This window comes from Natrix helvetica, assembly GCF_964273705.1.
Source record: "Natrix helvetica genome assembly, chromosome: 14".
Classification (NCBI taxonomy): domain Eukaryota; kingdom Metazoa; phylum Chordata; class Lepidosauria; order Squamata; family Natricidae; genus Natrix; species Natrix helvetica.
Genome location: NC_138564.1, coordinates 11,963,786 through 11,982,987, shown reverse-complemented (window position 1 = coordinate 11,982,987; position 19,202 = coordinate 11,963,786). Strand labels below are relative to the sequence as shown.

Genomic DNA, 19,202 nt, shown 5'->3' with positions numbered 1-19,202 from the left:
TATGGGATCTGACGTATCTGTGAATAAAATGCAGATAATGTATTTTCGCCCCTGAGCAGTTTTCCAAAGTAATCTTTCTCTCGTCATTCTTTTCACTCATATATGTTAGTCTTTTAAAAGAATACATTAAAACCTAAAAGATAAATTAGAGGGCGTTTATCATGATTTTCATACACTTTTTAGAAGTGTGACAACAAAAACAATGTTTGTTTTTAAGCCGCAAAGGCAGAGCACTTATCTGTAAACAACAGTTTCCAAACCGAAGTATTTGTGTTTGTACACTAGAGCAAAATGTATTGCATGATGGCTTAGGAAAAAAATGCGGGCGAGCCCAAGGTAACCAGAGCAGGTTTGAGTACAGACCTTGTGTTTCTATTTTGAAAATATTTTCATTCTTAAAAGAATGAAGTACAAAGAGAAAAGGGTTCCCATTGGATAAGTAACAGTGTCCATACAACACAGGGGCGACCGTAGTTTATTCATGGTTTTGGCTTAGTGATACTTGTGACTACTGTGGCTTATTTGACAGAGCATGGTTAAAACAAATGGTGGTTAAGGATGATCTGAATCAGAACTTTGGCGGATAAGAAGGAAGGGATAGATGAAGGCTTGTTGGCTTTCTGGGTAAGTACTGAACTAATTGAGGCACAACTTGGAATTCTTTTTCATTCTTTGTGGTTTGTTCATTCATTCTTTCTTTCTGATTCTTTCTTTCTTTCTTTCTTTCTTTCTTTCTTTCTTCTTTCTTTCTTTCTGGTTCTTTTTTTCTTTCTGGTTCTTCCTTCCTTCCTCTTCCTTTCTTTCTTGTTCTTTCTTTCTTTTTTCTTTTCTCTCTTTTCTTTCTCTATTTCTTTTCCTTTCCTCCCTTCCCCTGCCCCCCTCTCCTTCCTTCTTTCGGTATCTCCACGAAAACTTCTGCAGCGATAACCTTCCACGCTCCAATCCTGCCCTTGCGCCAAAGCAAAGCAAGTCCGCTCCCTTAAGAAGAAGCCAAAGCGGAGCTCTCAGCCCGGGGCCTCCAGAGGGCAGCAGAGAGACGCGGAAAAACTCGGCTTCGTGCGCCTCCTCTTTATCCCGGACAGCCAATCCCCATCATGCTCCCCCCACTTCTCCCCCAGAGAGGGCTCTTTTCTCCAGAGGACCCCTCTCCGGCCATCTAATTATGTGCCTGCTCGGAAAAGCGGCCTCGGGGGGAAGAGTTTCGTGGCGTGATCAACCACGAGGATAAAGCACATCTTCTCGCCCCCGCGGAGTCCGCAACTGTCCGCTCCCGAGGCCTATAGAGCCGCCCTTCGGGACTCCCGTTCAGGCACTGATGTAGACAACCCTCCGAGAAGCAAGAGTAGGGCCTCCCGAGGGCGGAAAGGGCGGGATTCCTGATAGCAAAAGGGGCGGGGCTTAGCCCTTTCCCCGGAAGCATCTTCACCACGTGGACCGAAGGCGGAGGGGGAGAAGCGGCCGGTCGGTCACGATGGGCGGCCTGGAGAAAAAGAAGGTACCGCAAGGGCTCCCTCCACGCGTGGTCTCGGGGGCTGCAACGCCCGCCCTGAAAAAGCGTCCGAGGTTCTTTTGTCCACGTGTATTTGAAAGAACGTCTGAATGCAGGCACTGCCACTTCCGGGCTTAGCCGCCGCCTCCGACACGCATCTTGCGAGTCGCCGCTTTCGTGGGTCTCTTGTCCCGTCCGAGCAGAGCAACTGCTTCTGGGAAGAATGGAGCCGAGGGTCGAGCCTCCTCGCTCAAGAGCAGTCTACCCCTAAATTTATTTATTTTATTTATTATTTTATTTTATTTATTTAGTTTGCCAAACATGTACAAGATAGCAGGTATAAGTATGAAGAGGGGCGTGAAGGAAGGAAATGAGTACAAGTAAATGGGGAGCAAGGGGTTGAACTAGATGACCTCTAAGGTCCCTCCTGCTTTTCTATGTTCTTTGAAGGCAAGGAGGATGAGGTGAGGTGCAGTTAACCTTGAGTGGGGAAATTGCATTTGTATTTATTAGTTTGTCAAACATGTACAAGATAGCAAGTATAAATATAAACATGGACGTGAAGGAAGGAAATGAATACAAATAAATGGGGACAGTAGGACAGGGGACGGTAGGCAGGGTGGTGCGCTTATGCACGCCCCCTTTACGGACCTCTTAGCAATGGGAGGTCCACAGTTGACAGTTTGAGGTTAAAGCTATTGAGGACATAACAAGGGAGTCAGGTAGAGCATTCCAGGCGTTGACCGCTCTGTGGCTGAAGCCGTATTTTCTGCAATCGTGTTTGGTGCAGTTTACCTTGAGTTTGTATAGATTGTTTGCCCGAGTATTATTGATGTTGAAGCTGAAGTTGACAGGTAGGACATTGTAGCAGACAATTTTGTGAACCACACTTAGTCGGCATAGTTCCAGGTTGTCCAAGCCCAAAATTTCAAGCCGGGTGGTGTAGGGTATTCTATTGCGAGCAGAGGAGCGGAGGACTCTTCTCGTGAAATACCTCTGGACCTGCTTGATCGTATTAATGTCCGATATACAGTGTGGATTCCAGGCAGACGAGCTGTATCCGAGGATTGGTCTGGCAAAGGTTTTGTATTCCCTCGTTAGCAATGCGATGTTGCCGGAGAAGAAGATGAGGTTCACAGCTCTTAATGCCTTTTTGGCAATGCTGTAACAGTGAGCTCTGGGGCTTAGATTGTTTGAGATGACTATTCCTAGGTCCTTGACAGAGTGAGGGTACCGTCTACGAGGTCATGTCCGCCCAGCTTGTATTTGCCGTTCTGATTTCTGTTGCCAATGTGTAAGATGGAGCCTTTATTAATCGAGATTTGGAGTTGCCAATTGTTTGACCATTCGGACACATAGTCAAGGGCGCTTTGTAGCCGCGGAGCCAGCATCTTTGAACTGCGGGATTTAAAATTAGGAATTTAGTGGTCCTTGAGGTCCAAAACGTTGGGGACTCTTGCCTTAGTCTTTGACTCCTCTTCTTGCTCTCTCTCTCTCTCATAGATCGTTACATCAATCCTTGGAGGGCCTTTTTGCCTGGCACTTTCCAGTTGGGCAAACATGCCAACCAAAGAGCTGCAGCGTATCTGGGAGGCTGCCCGTCCAGCCTCCGGTAGTAAGGCGATAGTCATTTGCAGGCAAGAGATAATTAACTACTCTGTCTCTCTTTTTTTCCCTGCCTGTCTACGAAAGTACGAGCGGGGTTCAGCCACCAACTATATCACCCGAAACAAAGCTCGGAAGAAGCTGCAGCTCAGCCTTCCAGATTTCAGGTACGGCAAAGATATCGAGCGGCCTGCCGTAGGCATCACTTGCTCTGGTTGAGCAGGGAAGGTGCAGGGATGCCTTGGTGGGAATGGAGTCGAAACTGATGGGATGAGGTCGGGCAAATTTGGAGACCGAGAAATATTTGCCTAAGGATCATACTGGGCTAAGGGATGGTTGAGTTCACACAACATGCTTGGCCAAAGCGTGTTTTAATTATTTATGAAATGTATATGCTTGTCCAATCTCTTCTTAAAGACTTCCAGTGTTGGGGCATTCACAACTTCTGGAGGCATGTTTTAATTGTTCTAAAAGTCAGGAAATTTCTCCTTAGTTCTAGGTTGCTTCTCTCCTTGGTTAGTTTCCGTCCGTCACTTCTTGTCCTACCCTCGGGTGCTTTGGAGAATAGATTCTTCTTTGGGGCAACCCCTGATGTGGCTTGGTGGGCATGGCAGGGGAAGGATACCCCGTTCCCTCCCCACTCATGTAAAATCTCCCTTCTTTTCCCACCCCACTGCAGGGAAAGGATACTGCAAAATCCCCATTCCCTCCCCACTCCAGGAGAAGGATACTGCAAAATCCCCGTTCCCTCCCCACTCCAGGGAAAGGATACTGCAAAATCCCCATTCCCTCCCCACTCCAGGGGAAGGATACTGCAAAATCCCCGTTCCCTCCCCACTCCAGGGAAAGGATACTGCAAAATCCCCATTCCCTCCCCACTCCAGGGGAAGGATACTGCAAATCCCCGTTCCCTCCCCACTCCAGGGGAAGGATACTGCAAAATCCCCATTCCCTCCCCACTCCAGGGGAAGGATACTGCAAAATCCCCATTTCCTCCTGACCAGCTGGGACTTGGGAGGCAGAGAATAGATGAGAGCGGAGCCAGCCAAAGGTAGCATTTGCCGGTTCTCCAGATTACTCCAAATTTCTTCTACCGGTTTGCCAGAACCGGTCAGAACTGGCTGAATGCCACCTCTGCAGCCGAGACTTTATGGTAGCAAATGAGCAAGCTGAATCCGTCTTCTCCCCTGTTTTCCTTTTTCCAGGCGCCTCTGCATCCTAAAAGGGATTTATCCCCACGAACCCAAACACAAGAAGAAGGTGAACAAGGGTTCAACAGCTGCCCGGACTTTCTACCTTTTGAAAGACATAAAGTTTCTTCTCCATGAGCCCATTGTCAACAAATTCCGGGACTATAAGGTATCACGATTGTGGGAGGGAGGGAGGGAGGGAGGGGGATGGGATCCTTGAAATGATTAAAAGCTGTAGATGAACCTCTGGGCGTAACAGCCACCTTGGGGGCAGCGAGTGGGGGTTATTAGCACTTGGTAATAAAATTGCTATTCTGCCCCATGCCCAGTTGCAGAATACTTTTTCTTCCCGTGTTAACGATTTGATCGGCACAGTTTTCACTTACAATTCAGGTTGTCGGTGGCAAAGTTAATTTAAGATCATTTTATCCAGCCCCAAAACCATTAAAGCTGCTAGCGTTCTGGGTGAGACGTTAAAGCCTTTGATGTCTGTGAAATAGAGTCTTTTGAATACGGCCATAAGAGAAATGAGACTAGCCTGAATTAATATGTTCATAAGAGAAAGAGAAAAGGGACGCGGTGGCTCAGGGGCTAAGACGCTGAGCTTGCCGATCGGAAGGTCAGCAGTTCGAATCCCTAGTGCCGCGTAACGGAGTGAGCTCCCGTGACTTGTCCCAGCTTCTGCAAACCTAGCAGTTCGAAAGCACGTAAAAAATGCAAGTAGAAAAACGGGGACCACCTTTGGTGGGAAGGGAACAGCGTTCCGTGCGCCTTCGGCGTTGAGTCATGCCGGCCACATGACCACGGAGACGTCTTCGGACAGCGCTGGCTCTTTGGCTTTGAAACGGAGATGAGCACCGCCCCCTAGAGTCGGGAACGACTAGCACAGATGTGCGAGGAGAACCTTTGCCTTAAGAGAAATGAAAAAATATGTTTTAAAAAATATGCTTTGTATAAACAGATCTACCAAACTCACGTCGTCACATGACGTGTCATTGCTTCCCCCACCCCTTTTGCTAAAATGGGGGTTGGCATGGCCAACCCGTGACACATCCGGCCCACGGCCACGGGTTTGACACCCCTGGTATAACAGAAAAAACAAGCCAAAATCTCAGGGTATCCCTGTTGAAGAAGAGGAAGGAAAGCCAAACCCTTAGAATTGTGGTCTGAACATTGGGAAGTGTGGGGCTGTAAAATGTTTCCCTCCCCAAGGTGTTTGTTCGCAAATTGCGTAAAGCCTACGGGAAGAGCGAATGGACCACGGTGCAGCGCCTGAAGGACAACAAGCCGGCTTATAAATTGGACCACATCATCAAAGAGAGGTAATAGTTGAAGGCCCTCGAGATCAGGAATCTCTCATGGCTTTGGGAGGGGAAAATTGTGGCCAGCCAGCAGAGCTGGCAGCAGATTCGGACAGTGAGGAGGGTTGGGGAGGAAGATGGGCCAGCCCTGGAGTCTGGGGAAGGCTCTGATGAGGGCTCTGTGTCAGAGGCAGAAAAGGGGCCAGAGCCGTCTGACAGTTATCAGCTGCCTTCGGAGTCAGACATCAGTGGGGCAGAAGAACAGCTGGAGCCTGTTCCCAGTGAGCGCATGCGCAGAGTTGCCAGGCGAAGGGAACAGCTAAAGAACAGGGGTCGAGTTGGGAGTAAGGCTGCAGGGGGACGGTGAATGGCCCCTTTCAGAGGAAAGAAAAGAGGAGCAACAGGGGAGTGGAGTTTGCAGGAGACAGTTCGTGACTCTCCTTGGAGATTCCTTGCCAAGTTGTGCAGATCTCGGCCTGGCAGCTCTCCAAGCCAGATAAGGTCTGTGACTGTAAATCCTCCCTGGAAAAACTTTGCTGGAGGTGAATGAGCAGAATTCACAGCAAATTAATAAAAGGGGGACCAGGAGTTTGTTTCATGCTCTTTCGAAGCCTCGGTCAGAACAGAACCAGCAACAAAATAAAAGAGGAGCGAAAGGGGAGTGGAGCTTGCAGGAAACAATTTGTTCGTTAGTTTGTTTGAGGAGTGTGAAGATCTGTCCGTGAATCTCAGAGACTCTGTGCCAAGTCTTTCCTTGCACAGCACCTCATTTGGGAAAATATGGACATGGCAGCTTTCCAAGCTATATAAGGTCTGTGGTCATAAATATTCCTTTGAAAGACCATTTGGCTGAATGTGAATGGGAGGAATTCACATTTGTTTAATAAAAGGGGTTTTGTAGGGCCAGGAATCTCTTTGTGCTTTTTGGGGAAGCCTCGGTCAGAACCAAAGTGAGGAGTTTTCAAATGATTGACTGCAAATTCTATTGTCGCAATTACGTATAAAGTTTTGCTTCGAACTTGAGTGGTTATCCAGACGATTACGGTTTGTTCAGCGAAACCTGGTTAAGCAAGGTTGCACGACAGATCTGGGGCAATTCCTGTTGGCAGATTAAGCCCTAATAGCAGGAAGCCACAATGATACGTGCAACCTCTCTCCCATAAGTGTCAGGAGAGGCAGACGGTGGTGCTTGAACTTGTCATCTCTCAATGGCTGCAGATACCCAACCTTCGTGGACGCCCTGCGAGATTTGGACGATGCGCTGTCCATGTGTGTCCTCTTTTCCACCTTCCCACGCACCGGCAAGTGTCACGTCCAAACCATCCAGCTGTGTCGTCGGCTGACGGTGGAGTTTCTTAACTACGTCGTCGCCTCGCGCGGTCTTCGCAAGGTGAGCTGGAGACGCCAATGCCGATCGATTTCCCTCGGATCAATTAATGGCAAGAGAATAAGAGTGATGCGGTGGCTTAGAGGTGGCGCTCTTGCCTCACAATCAGGAGGCTGTGAGTTTGATCCTAGGCAGAGGTAGATATTTCTCTCTCTCGGCACGATGAGAATTTATCTGCCGAACAAAACTCCGTACTGGCGACAGGGAAGGGCATCTGGCCAGTAAATACCATTCAGTTGCCCAGACTCCACCCCGCAAGGGATTATGGGGGTGGTTAAATGATGATGATGAATACATGCCAAGAGAATAAATCAACAGAGCTGTTAGTCCCCAGACAGTGTACCTATTACACACATTTTTAAGTTGACACGCCATAATGTTTTGAGGAACACGTCAGTGTTCACCAACAACTCTTCTCCAAAGCTCATGACTTCGTGCTGCTTTTGGAGACTCTGGAGGCCATGCATGAATAGGGGTGCGGTCTTGGGCAGCTTCCAAAAGTCACACGAGAGGGCCAGGCTGCTGCGTGGCCTCTGGAGCATTTAAAAGCCATATATTTGTGAGGTGTTCGGAGGCCGCGGACTCCCTGAAGCTATTTCCAAGAACGAAGGCCTCTTGGGCCGCGGAGAAGGCCCGGGACGCGCCGCAGAGCTGGTCAACTGAAAAGAGAACACTGCCTGAAGGAAAGTGGCATGTGGCCGATCCTGGGTTGTGTGTGGGTGTCACACACACGATTGGATTGTATTTTTTTAAAAAAAATAATAATAAGTGACTATGCCAAGAAGTTCCTGTTTTGTTCACACGCCCCGCAGAGTTAGGCATTTTCTGAATTGTTGACCCGCTGAGCCCAGAAGATTTACCAACCCTGTGCTTGTCCTTTCTTTCCTGCCTGCAGTTTTAGAGTCTTGTTTTTCCTCTGCTTTTCCACAGGTCTTTCTCTCCATTAAGGGCATCTATTACCAGGCTGAGGTGCTGGGCCAGCTTGTGACCTGGATAGCGCCCTACGCCTTTTCCCACAACGTGAGTATGGGGTGGTTGTTTAACACCGTTGGACCATGTTAAAGTTTCTCTTCGCTCGCGATCCCCCTGTCCTTAAGGAATAAATGCAGCTTGAACCATTCCAGGTGGAGGGCTGAGTGCAGGCAGACATTGGACAGATTTGATGCGCAGAATCTGCTGTTTGGTTCTAGAAACAGTTTTGGCTCCCCTCCATCACACCTGACTTTTAAGATGAGGAATATTTGAAGTATTGCAAGCGTAAAATTATTTTATGCAGGTTGACTTGCGACGACCAATTAATAAACATTCAAAGTTAAAACAGATTCCAAAAGAGTGACTTACAATATGATCCTTGAAGCTTCAACTGCCACCCCACCCTAAACGATCTGATTGTATTTTGGGTGCTGGCAACTCATCTCACATTTACAACCGGTTGCAATGATTGCATTCTCTAGCAAAAAAAAAAAAGTCCATTGAATGAAGTGGGTTCACACTTACAACTGTGTAGTACACTTAATGACCGTGATGACCGTGATTAACAACTGTTGTTAAAAACGGTCATAAAATGAAGTCCAGTCTCCTGGTGCCTTGACTTAACGCCTGCAATGACTTAACCACCAACATTCCAATTTCAGTCCCAGAGAGAGAGAGAGAGAGAGAGTTAGAGCAAGGAGAAACTTCCTTACTGGAAAAAATCAGATTCGGGACTTCGTAAGAAAAGCTGAATCTTTAATCTAAGCTTATGGGAGGTTATGCAAATGGACAGATGACCCAGAAAGCAGACCGCTTTAGGCCTGATTTACAGACTGCCTTGAAGGTTGATCCCGCATTTTGTGTTAACCGTAGACATGCATATTCATACCCGTGTCCCGAAAGATTAACCCAGGTGTGCAGGGGGGCTGGCAGTTGTACCTGGTGAACTTTTGAGAAAGCTATTAAAACTTCCAACCTGATGTGGGAAGGATAGCTTAGAACAGGAATCCATGGACCGGAACTGAACCACAGCATGCCAGAAACCGGTCCGCGCAAAGAAGAGAAGTCCCATCCGCGGGAATGCAAGCAGCCCGCGAAATCATGGTCCCTCCTATCACGGTCTCCCTGTACTTATTTCAACTTCCTTTTTAAAATTTAAGCCAACACTTTCTTTAAAACAAATACATTCCTGTTTACAAAAAGAAAATAGAACTGGGAGTTAGTTATTTTTTACGTCTCTGCACATTGATTGATTGATTGATTGACTGGCTGACTTTCTTCCAGCACCCGACAGATGTGGATTATAGGGTCATGGCTACTTTCACCGAATTCTACACCACCCTCCTCGGCTTTGTCAATTTTCGTCTCTACCAGACGCTCAACTTGCACTATCCCCCAAAGGTGAGTCAAACAGAGAAGCTACTGAGAAGCCCAGTTTATCTTCTTAGCAGGCAATGTCCCCAGATAGAAAGAGAGGGAGACACAGAGATGACCGTTGAAAAAAATAGGCAAAGCCGTTGGCAAAACACTATGGATGCTATTCTTGTTCTGACCGAGACTTCCTGAGAGCCTGATTCCTTGTCCCGACAAAAACCCCTTTTATTAATTGACTGTGAATTCTGCTCATTCACATTGAGCAAAGTCTTTCAAGGGAGGATTTACAGTCACAGACCTTATCTGGCTTGGAGAGCTGCCAGGCCCATATCTGCAGAACTTGACAAGGAGTCTCAGAGAGTCACGAACCAATGAAGGGAACTAATGGTCTCCTGCAAACTCTACTCCCCTTTCGCTCCTCTTTTATTCCCTCTGGGAGGGGCCATTCACTGTCCACCTGTGGCCTTACTCCCAAGTCGACCCCTGTTCCTTAGCTCTTCCCTTCGTCTGGCAACTCTGTGCATGCGCACACTGGGAACAGGCTCCAGCTGTTCTTCTGCCCCACTGATGTCCGACTCCGAAGGCAGCTGATAACTGTCAGACGGCCCTGGCCCCCTCTCTGCCTCCGACACAGAGCCCTCCTCAGAGCCTTCCCCAGACTCCAGGACTGGCCCAGGTTCCTCCCCAACTCTCCCCACTCTCCGAATCTGCTGCCAGCTCCACTGGCGGGCCACAACAATTCTGTTCTGTTGGTCACTTTTTCCAGTGCGGTTATAACTTGAAACAGTCACTAAACAGACTGTTGTAAATCAGGGTCTTCCTGTAACTGATTCCAGCTTCCTTTTTTAAAATATTAAGCCAGACCCAACACTTTCTTTTTTTAAAAAGAAATATTCCAAAACGTATTTGCAAGTTTCTGGGACTGTAACCTTAAAATAACGGTAGGGTTTAGAACTCAATGGTTTGGGTGGCCTGCCTGGACAACCTCAGAGGGTTGACCTCCCCGTCTCCGGGATGTGTTTTTTTTTTTTAGATCGAAGGCCATTCTTCAGTAGAGAGCCAGCCAGAGGATGGAGAAACTTACGCCTTGGATTCTGAGAGCACTTTGGAGGTGAGAACGCGGATGCCCGATCCTGTCCTTCCAAATTTTCCTCCACATCCCTTCCTTAAGACATATTGCAGGGACTGGGGGGAAATAGAAAAGAAAATAATAGTATATATTCAAAAGTAAGATACAAAAGGGGGTGGGGGGACATAACCAGTGTAGATCTAAGAAGGAAAGGGAACAAGAAATGATACCCAGCTATTTTATGGTTTGCGGAAATGCCACCCCAAGAAAATAAAAATTAAGAGCTGGAAGAGACACCCACCACAATACAAAAATAAAGGAAGAGGAGAGGAAGAGGAAGGAAGGAAGATAGAGGGAAGGAGAGGAAGATGGAAGGGAGAGAGAGAAGGGGAGAGGGGAGGAAGAGGAAGAGGGGAGTAGGGGAGAGGAAAGGGAAGGGAAGAAGGAAGGGAAAGGAGAGGAGGAAGGAAGCAAGTAGAAGAGGGAGGGAGGGAGAATTCCCCAGCCAGAATGCTTTAATTCTGAGAATTAACATTAACTGGGTGCTTCACTTTAAGTTCGCTTGGATCACGTCTCCCATCAATTCATGGTTCTCTTTTCTTTTCTTTTTTTCCCTTAGAAACTGTCAGCTCTCAGCACCAGCCTGGCTCGAGTCGTTGCCCCTAACATAGAGGATGAAGCTGAAGTGGATGAGTTTCCTGTGGAAGGAGTGAGTGACGCCACCACCGGATCTCTTGAGCGGTTTACAGAGTCAGCCTCTTGCCCTCCAACACAATCTGGGTCCTCATTTTACCCACCTTGGAAGGAGGGAAGGCTGAGTCAGCCTTGAGCCGGCAAGGATCGAACTGCTGGCAATCGGCAGAATTAGCCTGCAATGCTGTATTCTAACAGGAAGGAAGGAAAATAGCATTTAGACTTATAAATAAATTCTTCAGTGTTCTAACTCTATAGACAGAACTGAAACAGACCGTTACACGCACGAAGCATGCTCTGGCAACTGTTAGGAAGAGGCTGTCTTCACCCTCTATCTCTCACACAAACTCTCCGAATTGGGTTGCCTTCCGGCTCCTCGGGATTGCAAGCCCCTCCCTCCTGGGAATCCAGGCGACGTTCCATCGCATCGAGTTAAATACACAAAAAGGCCCGAGATTTTATCACTTCATTCATTTGGGTGCCTATAACCTTTTGCAACACGGAGAAGGGAGTCGATAGAGCTTTTTCTCTCTCTCTCTTTCTCTCTCTCTCCACCTAGGAAACTGCCGAACAAGAGGAGACCAGGAAGAAGGAAGAAGAGGACCTGGAGAAACAGAAGAAGCTCTTTGAAGGGCTGCAGTTCTTCCTCAACCGGGAGGTGCCGCGCGAACCCTTAGCTTTTGTCATCAGGTGGGTTAAGTCTTCGCCTTCGTCTCACCGGCTCTCTTCCGGAACTCGGACAAGGGTGGGACCAACGTTGTGTTGCTCTACAGCCCTTTGAGTGGTGGGCTGCGTTTGGGTCATGGTTGAAGGGGAGCTTCCTGTAAGCATCTCCCACTAGGACACCAGGAAGGGTCAACGTGCCTGATAATGGATGTAATCTTACTCCGGGGGAGGCAGTGCATTTGAAGGCAACACCTGTCCCTAGCTCTGGCTGAGCCCCACCTCTCCTTCCCCAGGTGCTTTGGGGGCAAAGTGTCGTGGGACAAGTCTGTCTGTATCGGCGCCACCTACGATGTTGCCGATCCAAGCATCACCCACCAGATTGTGGACCGTCCAAACGCAGAGAAGCAAGTGGTTGGAAGGTGAGAACTTCCCTTTGGTAGTCCCCAAAAACGGATATCAAATTTTAAGGGGCCGCGCTGTGAATGTCACAAAAGCGAATTTTAACTCCCATCTTGTTCGTCTGCGTCCGATCTTGGCTCATGAATGGAGCTTGTAAAATAGTCCTCGGCTTACAAGAGTTCATTTAGGGACCATTTGAAGTGAAGAGTGGCACTGAAAACAGTGACACATGACTCTTTTTTCCTACGTACGACCATTGCAACACACACCCGCTTGGCAACTGACTCATATTTCTGACGGTTGCAGTGTACCTTCACCGGGGGGGGGAGGGGGGAAAAGCCAGATCCACTGAACGACCGTGTAACTAACTTAACAACCGCAGTGTTTCACTTAATATCTGTGGCCAGAAAGGTGGTTAAGTGGGGCAAAAACTCACTTCACAGCGGTCTCAACCGCAGACATTTTGGGTTCAGTTGTGCTCGTAAGCAATAGCACTTAGACTTATATACCGCTTTGCAGGGCTTCACAGCCACCTCTAAGCGGTTTACAGAGTCGGCCCCTTGCCCCCAACAATCTGGGTCCTTATTTTACCCACCTCGGAAGGAGGGAAGGCTGAGTCAACAACCTTGAGCCTGGTGAGATTCGAACTGCCAAATTGCAGGCAGCCGGCAGAAGTAGCCTGCAGTACCGCACTCTAACCACTGCGCCACCACTGGTAAGGCCACAATGTACAACTGACATTCTAATATTCCCATTTCAAAGTTAGCTTTCCTCTCTTCCCAGATATTACCTCCAGCCTCAGTGGGTTTTCGACTCGGTCAACGCCAAGATGCGCCTTCCAGTGGCCGATTACTTCCCCGGCGTAATGCTGCCTCCTCATCTCTCCCCGTTTGTCTCCGAGAAAGAAGGGGACTATATGCCCCCAGAGAAGCTGAAACTTTTGGCCTTGCAAAAGGGTGAAAAACCAGGTATCCAGCTGGTCCTGGGCTTCTGGCGAGCGTGTTATATTCAGTGGGAGGGGCTGAGAATTTGGGGTTTCTCAGCAACCGTTGTGGCCCGCCAGTGCAGCTGGCAGCAGATTTGGACAGTGAGGAGGGTTGGGGAGGAACCTGGGCCAGTCTTGGAGTCTGGGGAAGGCTCGGACGAGGGCTCTGTGTCGGAGGCAGAAAGGGGGCCAGGGACATCCGACAGTTATCAGCTGCCTTCAGAGTCAGACATCAGTGGGGCAGAAGAACAGCTGGAGCCTGTTCCCGGTGTGCGCATGCGCAGAGTTGCCAGGAGAAGGGAACAGCTAAAGAACAGGGGTCGACTTGGGAGTAAGGCCACAGGTGGACAGTGAATGGCCCCTCCCAGAGAAAATAAAAGAGGAGCGACAGGGGAGTGGAGTTTGCAGGAGACCATTAGTTTGCTTCATTGGTTCATGACTCTCCGAGGCTCCTCGCCAAGTTTTGCAGATCTCGGCCTGGCAGCTTTCCAACCCAGATAAGGTCTGTGATTGTAAATCCTCCCTTGAAAGACTTTGCTGGATGGGAATGAGCAGAATTCACAGTAAATGAATAAAGGGGTTTTTTGTCGGGACCAGGAGTTGGCTTCATTCTCTTGGAAAGCCTGGGTCAGAACAGCAACTAACATGGTTTGGAACTTTTCATTAGCCAAAGATAGCGAGTCGGAAGAGGAAGAGGAGAGTGGTGGGGAAGATGAAGGTGCAACTGAAGGCTCGGAGGACGAGGAGGAGGAGGATTCTGACAAGGAAGATGAAGGGAAACTACGCAAGATGGAAGCACAGCGATCTCAGAACAAGGTATCCTAAAAGATGCTTATTATGAAGTCAGAAAGTGGTAGGACGTGGATTGAATCCAGTCCTAGTAAAAAGGCTTGCAAGGTTTCGGTGCCGTCGTAACTTTGAACTGTCACTAAATGAACTGCTGTAATTCGAGGACTATCTGTGATTTGCAACTCTTTTTGAACTGACGTCAATCCCAGAGTGACCCAGCAAAGAGAGCAGGAGGCTGTGGGATCGATCCTAGGTAGAGGCAGATATTTCTCTCTCTGGGCAATAATGAATAAAACTCTGCACTGGCGACAGGGAGATCATCCGGCCAGTAAACCCTCTCATCTTCATTCAGTTGCCCAGACTCCACCCCGCAAGGGATTATGGGGTCGTTAAAAGGAGATGAGGATTTAATATCGAAAGCAAGCCGCCTAGCATTGACTTAGGAATTTTCCCGGAACGTTTTGTTCTCCGGTTTAACTGAAACTATTTTTTGACTGCACCATTTCCTCTTCTCTCAGAGTCTCCCAGTGAAGGTGACACCTGGACAGGTTGTAAAGGAGGATAAGGAGCGGCTGATGCAAGAACAGCAGAGTGAGGAAAAGCGTTTGGCCATCATGATGATGAAGAAACGGGAAAAATACCTCTACCAAAAAATAATGTTTGGGAAGAAGCGCAAAATTAGAGAGGTATCTTCTTCTTCTTCTTTTTTTGCTCTGCTCGGTTTCCCTCCTGAAGTTCTTGAAGAACCGCGGGAATTAGGAATGAATTCTCTACGTGTCCCAGGATAATGTTGAAGGGTGCGATCTGGGCCGGTCATTTGGATGTTGTGGCCGGCCAGCGGAGCTGGCAGCAGAGTCAGGCAGCGAGGAGGGTTGGGGAGGAACCTGGGCCAGTCCTGGAGTCTGGGGAAGGCTCTGAGGAGGGCTCTGTGGCGGAGGCAGAGAGGGGGCCAGGGCCATCCGACAGTTATCAGCTGCCTTCAGTCGGAGATCAGTGGGGGAGAAGAAAAGCTGGAGCCTGTTCCCAGTGTGTGCGTGAACAGAATGAAAGGAACAGCTAAAGAACAGGGGTTGACTTGGGAGTAAGGCCACAGGTGGATGATGAATGGCCCCTCCCATAGGGAATAAAAGAGGAGCAAAAGGGGAGTGGAGTTTGCAGGAGACAATTAGTTCGCTTAATTGGTTCGTGACTCTCTGAGACTCCTGGCCTAGTTTTGCAGAGATCCATCTGGCAGCTCTCCAAGCCAGATAAGGTCTGTGACCGTAAATCCTCCCTCGAAAGACTTTGCTGGATGAGAATGAGCAGAATTCACAGTCAATGCATAAAAAGGGTATTTGTCAGGACCAGGAGTTGGCTTCCTGCTCTTGGGAAGCCTCGGTCAGAACGTTGAGGCAGAGGCTTAGTCTTCTGAGCTTTTCGGACTCGTGCTGGAGTCCCATCTTCCGGGAACTCCTCTTGTGAGAATTGGACATAGCATTTTTTTCCCCCCCTTTCTTTTTCTTCTTCAGGCAAACAAATTGGCGGAGAAACGAAAAGCTCACGATGCGGCTGTAAAATCAGACAAGAAGAAAAGCAAGAAGGCACGTCGGGAATAGACGAGCCTGTCTCGCTTTGGGCTATCATTTCATTAATGCAGCCCTGGGAAACGGACCCTGGGGCCTAAAGCCAGTTCTTTCACGTGGAGATGGACAATATTGGAATTCAGAGCTTTGCCTGAATCCTCTCTTCATAAGCAGAACTCATCCGAGAAAAGCCGTGATATTGAAAAGACACGTAAAATCTTCTTTCCATTCACTTTTTTCTCTTTATCACACTCACTGTAATAGCCTTGAGGAGAGAAATAGTCTCCTTTGCCGAGGACACACAAAATAGCACACAAACAAGGTTCCTGTCTGGAATCAGAAAATTGGTTTGATTTCTAAGCAGCGGGTTATTTTTCTCTTCTCCCCCTTTTCATTTTGGCACCGAATCGAAACATTTTTTAAGTCCTTGCCACCTTATTTTAAATAAGGACACCTTATTTTAAGAGTCATCCAAGGCAATCTTGCTGCAGGTGTAAATAATAAAATCTGGGATTAGGATCGCTTTAGCTGTGTACCTCCGTTGGAGGGTGACTTCTAGCCAGCAAGACTTGCTTGTTTTGCAGCCGTTGTGGTTATCTTTGTGATTTTGCAAGTTGTAAATTACAGCACGGTGAAGGAGGAGTTATTAAAACGGAACTTTTGAAATGGACTTTCAGCTATCGGTCTGCAGCCTTCTTTTTTTTCTTCTCGGTATGACACGGGGAAGATTTTATGATTGGCTAGAGAAAGGAAGCTAGAAAAGAAAGTAAGAAGATACAGAACCCAGAAGATGCACTATTAAATGAAAAATAAAAGGGGGGGGGAGAGGGGGAAAACAGAAAAGAAAATATTAAATATACAAGTATATATTCAAGAGTGATATATAGAGGGGGGGGGGAAGCATAATTATGATAGATTAGCGAAGATAAGGGAATAAGAAATGATACTAAATTATATTTGGGTTTGCGGAAATAACATCCCAAGAAAGCAAAGTGAGATTTGAAAGAGACACCTATAACAACAGAAAAAGAAAGGGAGAGCGGAGGAGAGAATAAGAGGAAGAGGAGGGAAGGAGGAAAGAGATAAGGAGAGGAGAGTGGAAGGGAGAGAAAGAGAAGGAGAGAGGGTAGGAAGGGGAAGAGAGGAGTAGGGGAGAGGTAAGGGAAGAAGGAAGGAGAGGAGGAAGAAAGGAAGTAGAGAAGGGAGGGAGGGGAAAAGGGAAAGAAGAGGAGAGTGGAAGGGAGAGAAAGAAAAGGAGAGGGTAGAAAGGGGAAGAGTAGGAGTAGGGGAGAGGCAAGGGAAGAAGCAAAGAAAAGGGATAGAAAGAGAAGGGTAGGAGGGGGAAGAGGAGTAGGGGAGAGGTAAGGAAAGAAGGAGAGAGGAAAGGAGAGGAAGGGATAGAAAGAGAAGTAGAGAGGGTAAGGGGGAAGAGGAAGAGAGGAGTAGGGGAGAGGCAAGGGAAGAAGGAAGGGAAAAGAGGAAGGAAGGAAGTGGAGGGAGAAAAGGAAGGGAAAAGAAGGTGATGTTACAAAAGGAGGAAGGAATGGTAAACAAAGCAACCCAAACTGTATATTGTAACCTATTAAATGGAATAACAAATGTATAAGAACGACAAGTGTAAAGAAGAATAACAATTATGTGAAGGAATAACTTACAATGGTATGTAAGGGGATTAAAAAATAAAAAATAAAAGTTTGGAAATGAACCACGGTTTGCTTAGCCATGGTTTAGGGAGCAAACCCGTTAGCTCAGCTCAACCCCCGGAGGATGAAGTCCCAGCCGAAACCAAAGGGATGCCATTTTGGGCTTCGCCCCAGCCCATCAAAAGACAGGGGAGGGGGCCGCCCCATTGGGATCCTGATCCCGAGCCCCCCCCCATCGCCCGTGGATGGGCAGGGGCGCCCCGGGGCAGATGGGGAGATGGCTCCCCCAGGCACAAATGGGGGTGTGTGCCCAGCCATGGCAAACGGCTGCTTCTTCCCACCCCAGTCCTGCCAGGCAGCCATGCCAGGCCTGGGTCCCCCTCCGAGGGGCTGGTTTGAGGGGTGTCCTTGGAGGCAAGCCAGGCCCTCGGGGGCTGCAGTTGCTCGGCCTCCATCTTGGTGGTGGTCATTCAGGGCCAAAGGTCAAACTGCCCAGCCAGGGTTCCGGACTCTGCTGGACCCAGAGCAGCAGGTCAATGGAGGACAGGCTGAGGTGGCTGGATTTTGGCTTTCTTTCTGGTTTCTTTGCCTCAGGCCCTTCCAGCAGACCATGGTTCGCCATCCTGACTAGGCCGCCATGGGGTCGTTTATCACAGGCCTTTCAACAAACCATGGTTTACCATCCTGACTAGGCCGCCATGGGGTCGTTTATCACAGGCCTTTCAACAAACCATGGTTTACCATCCTGACTAGGCTGCCATGAGGTTGTTTATCACAGGCCTTTCCAACAGAACACGGTTCGCCATCCCAGCTAGGTCGCCATGGGGTCATTTATCACAGGCCTTTCAACAAACCATGGTTTACCATCCTGGCTGGGCCACCATGGGGTTGTTTATCACAGGACTTTCCAACAGACCACGTTTCGCCATCCCAGCTAGGCCGCCATGAGGCTGGGCCCAGCTGCGCGATGGTCTCCCGTGGCGTTAAGCCGCAACCCGCTTCAATGGTGGTTTACCGGTCATCTCCACCTGGCGGGCTCCTCAAACCGTGGTTTGCAATGATGGCCGAGGCTTTTTTTTTTTTTTTCAATCAAGCATGTGGTGTCATGTGTGAACCCAACCCCTCGTGGCTTATGGGATCGATCTGGGCCCAACAGTGGCTTAGTGAAGCATGGGAAGAGAGCAGTTGATCCTTGGCTGGGCCTTTGGATGAAAGAAATCCGGTTTCTATCAAAATGGCAGCCATGGCGACTAGCTCAGGACAAGGCTGCTTCCCTAAGCTCTTCGATGAAAGGCAGTTACTATGTATACCTTTATCAAAATGAGGGGGAAGGTACTCCCCCTGAAGCCAAGAAGGCGTGGTGGGTCAAAAAAGTCAAAATGGCGGCCGCAAGCGGTAGGATTCAACGGGTCCCGGCTGCCATCTTTGCTTTTTCAATGTCCCGCAAAATAAGATTCTTGTAGTCCTATAAACCCGTTTTATCTATTTGAGGTAGTTGACATATGAAATGATACCATTTCATAGGACTTCCGTACCCTGTATAATATGGTTTGTTGTTGCAAACCGTGGCTTGTGGCTTAGTGTGAACCCCACTAGTTTTGGTTCCCTTGACAAACTATGATTGATGACATCAGGTTTAGTGCGCGGTGTTAACATAGCTGATGCGAGCTAACCAGTGTGTGTGTGTGTGTGTGTGTGTGTGTGTGTGATGGTTTTAAAAAACAGTTGGCCAGTTGGGTTGTTGTGTATGGATGGCTTTTTCCAACACATTAAAATAATAAAAGCGTCATCAGAAAACAAATCGAAACTATCAAAACACATTCAGGTCATCAGCTAAGCATCTCCTTCTTGTTTTAAAAACCTGCCCTATAAATATATTTAGGGCAACGTTTCTCAACCTTGGTTTATGTTTAAGACATGTGGACTTCAACTCCCAGAATTCCCCTGTGCTGGTTCTCCATGTGTCTTAAACTTTTCCAAGGTTGTATTCATAATCATGTTTACACTTATATCTGTTAGCTCATACATGCTTGGCAAATAAATGAATAAATAAACTCAAGCAGGAGACCCTACAACAT

The 19,202-nt window shown here is 48.2% G+C and overlaps 1 protein-coding gene across 1 annotated transcript; it reads left to right on the top strand.

Annotated features, from left to right (window-relative positions):
- The first annotated feature begins 1,378 nt into the window (after nt 1–1,378).
- PES1 (pescadillo ribosomal biogenesis factor 1) lies at nt 1,379–16,151 on the top strand. Its single transcript, XM_081966563.1, has 15 exons — nt 1,379–1,495; nt 3,182–3,261; nt 4,300–4,453; nt 5,497–5,606; nt 6,804–6,975; nt 7,903–7,992; nt 9,229–9,345; nt 10,352–10,429; nt 11,007–11,096; nt 11,640–11,770; nt 12,040–12,165; nt 12,929–13,113; nt 13,798–13,946; nt 14,438–14,605; nt 15,428–16,151. Exons 1-15 carry the CDS (start codon nt 1,472–1,474, stop codon nt 15,512–15,514), a joined length of 1,761 nt encoding a protein of 586 aa, XP_081822689.1. The 5' UTR covers nt 1,379–1,471; the 3' UTR covers nt 15,515–16,151.
- Nucleotides 16,152–19,202: the final 3,051 nt, after the last annotated feature.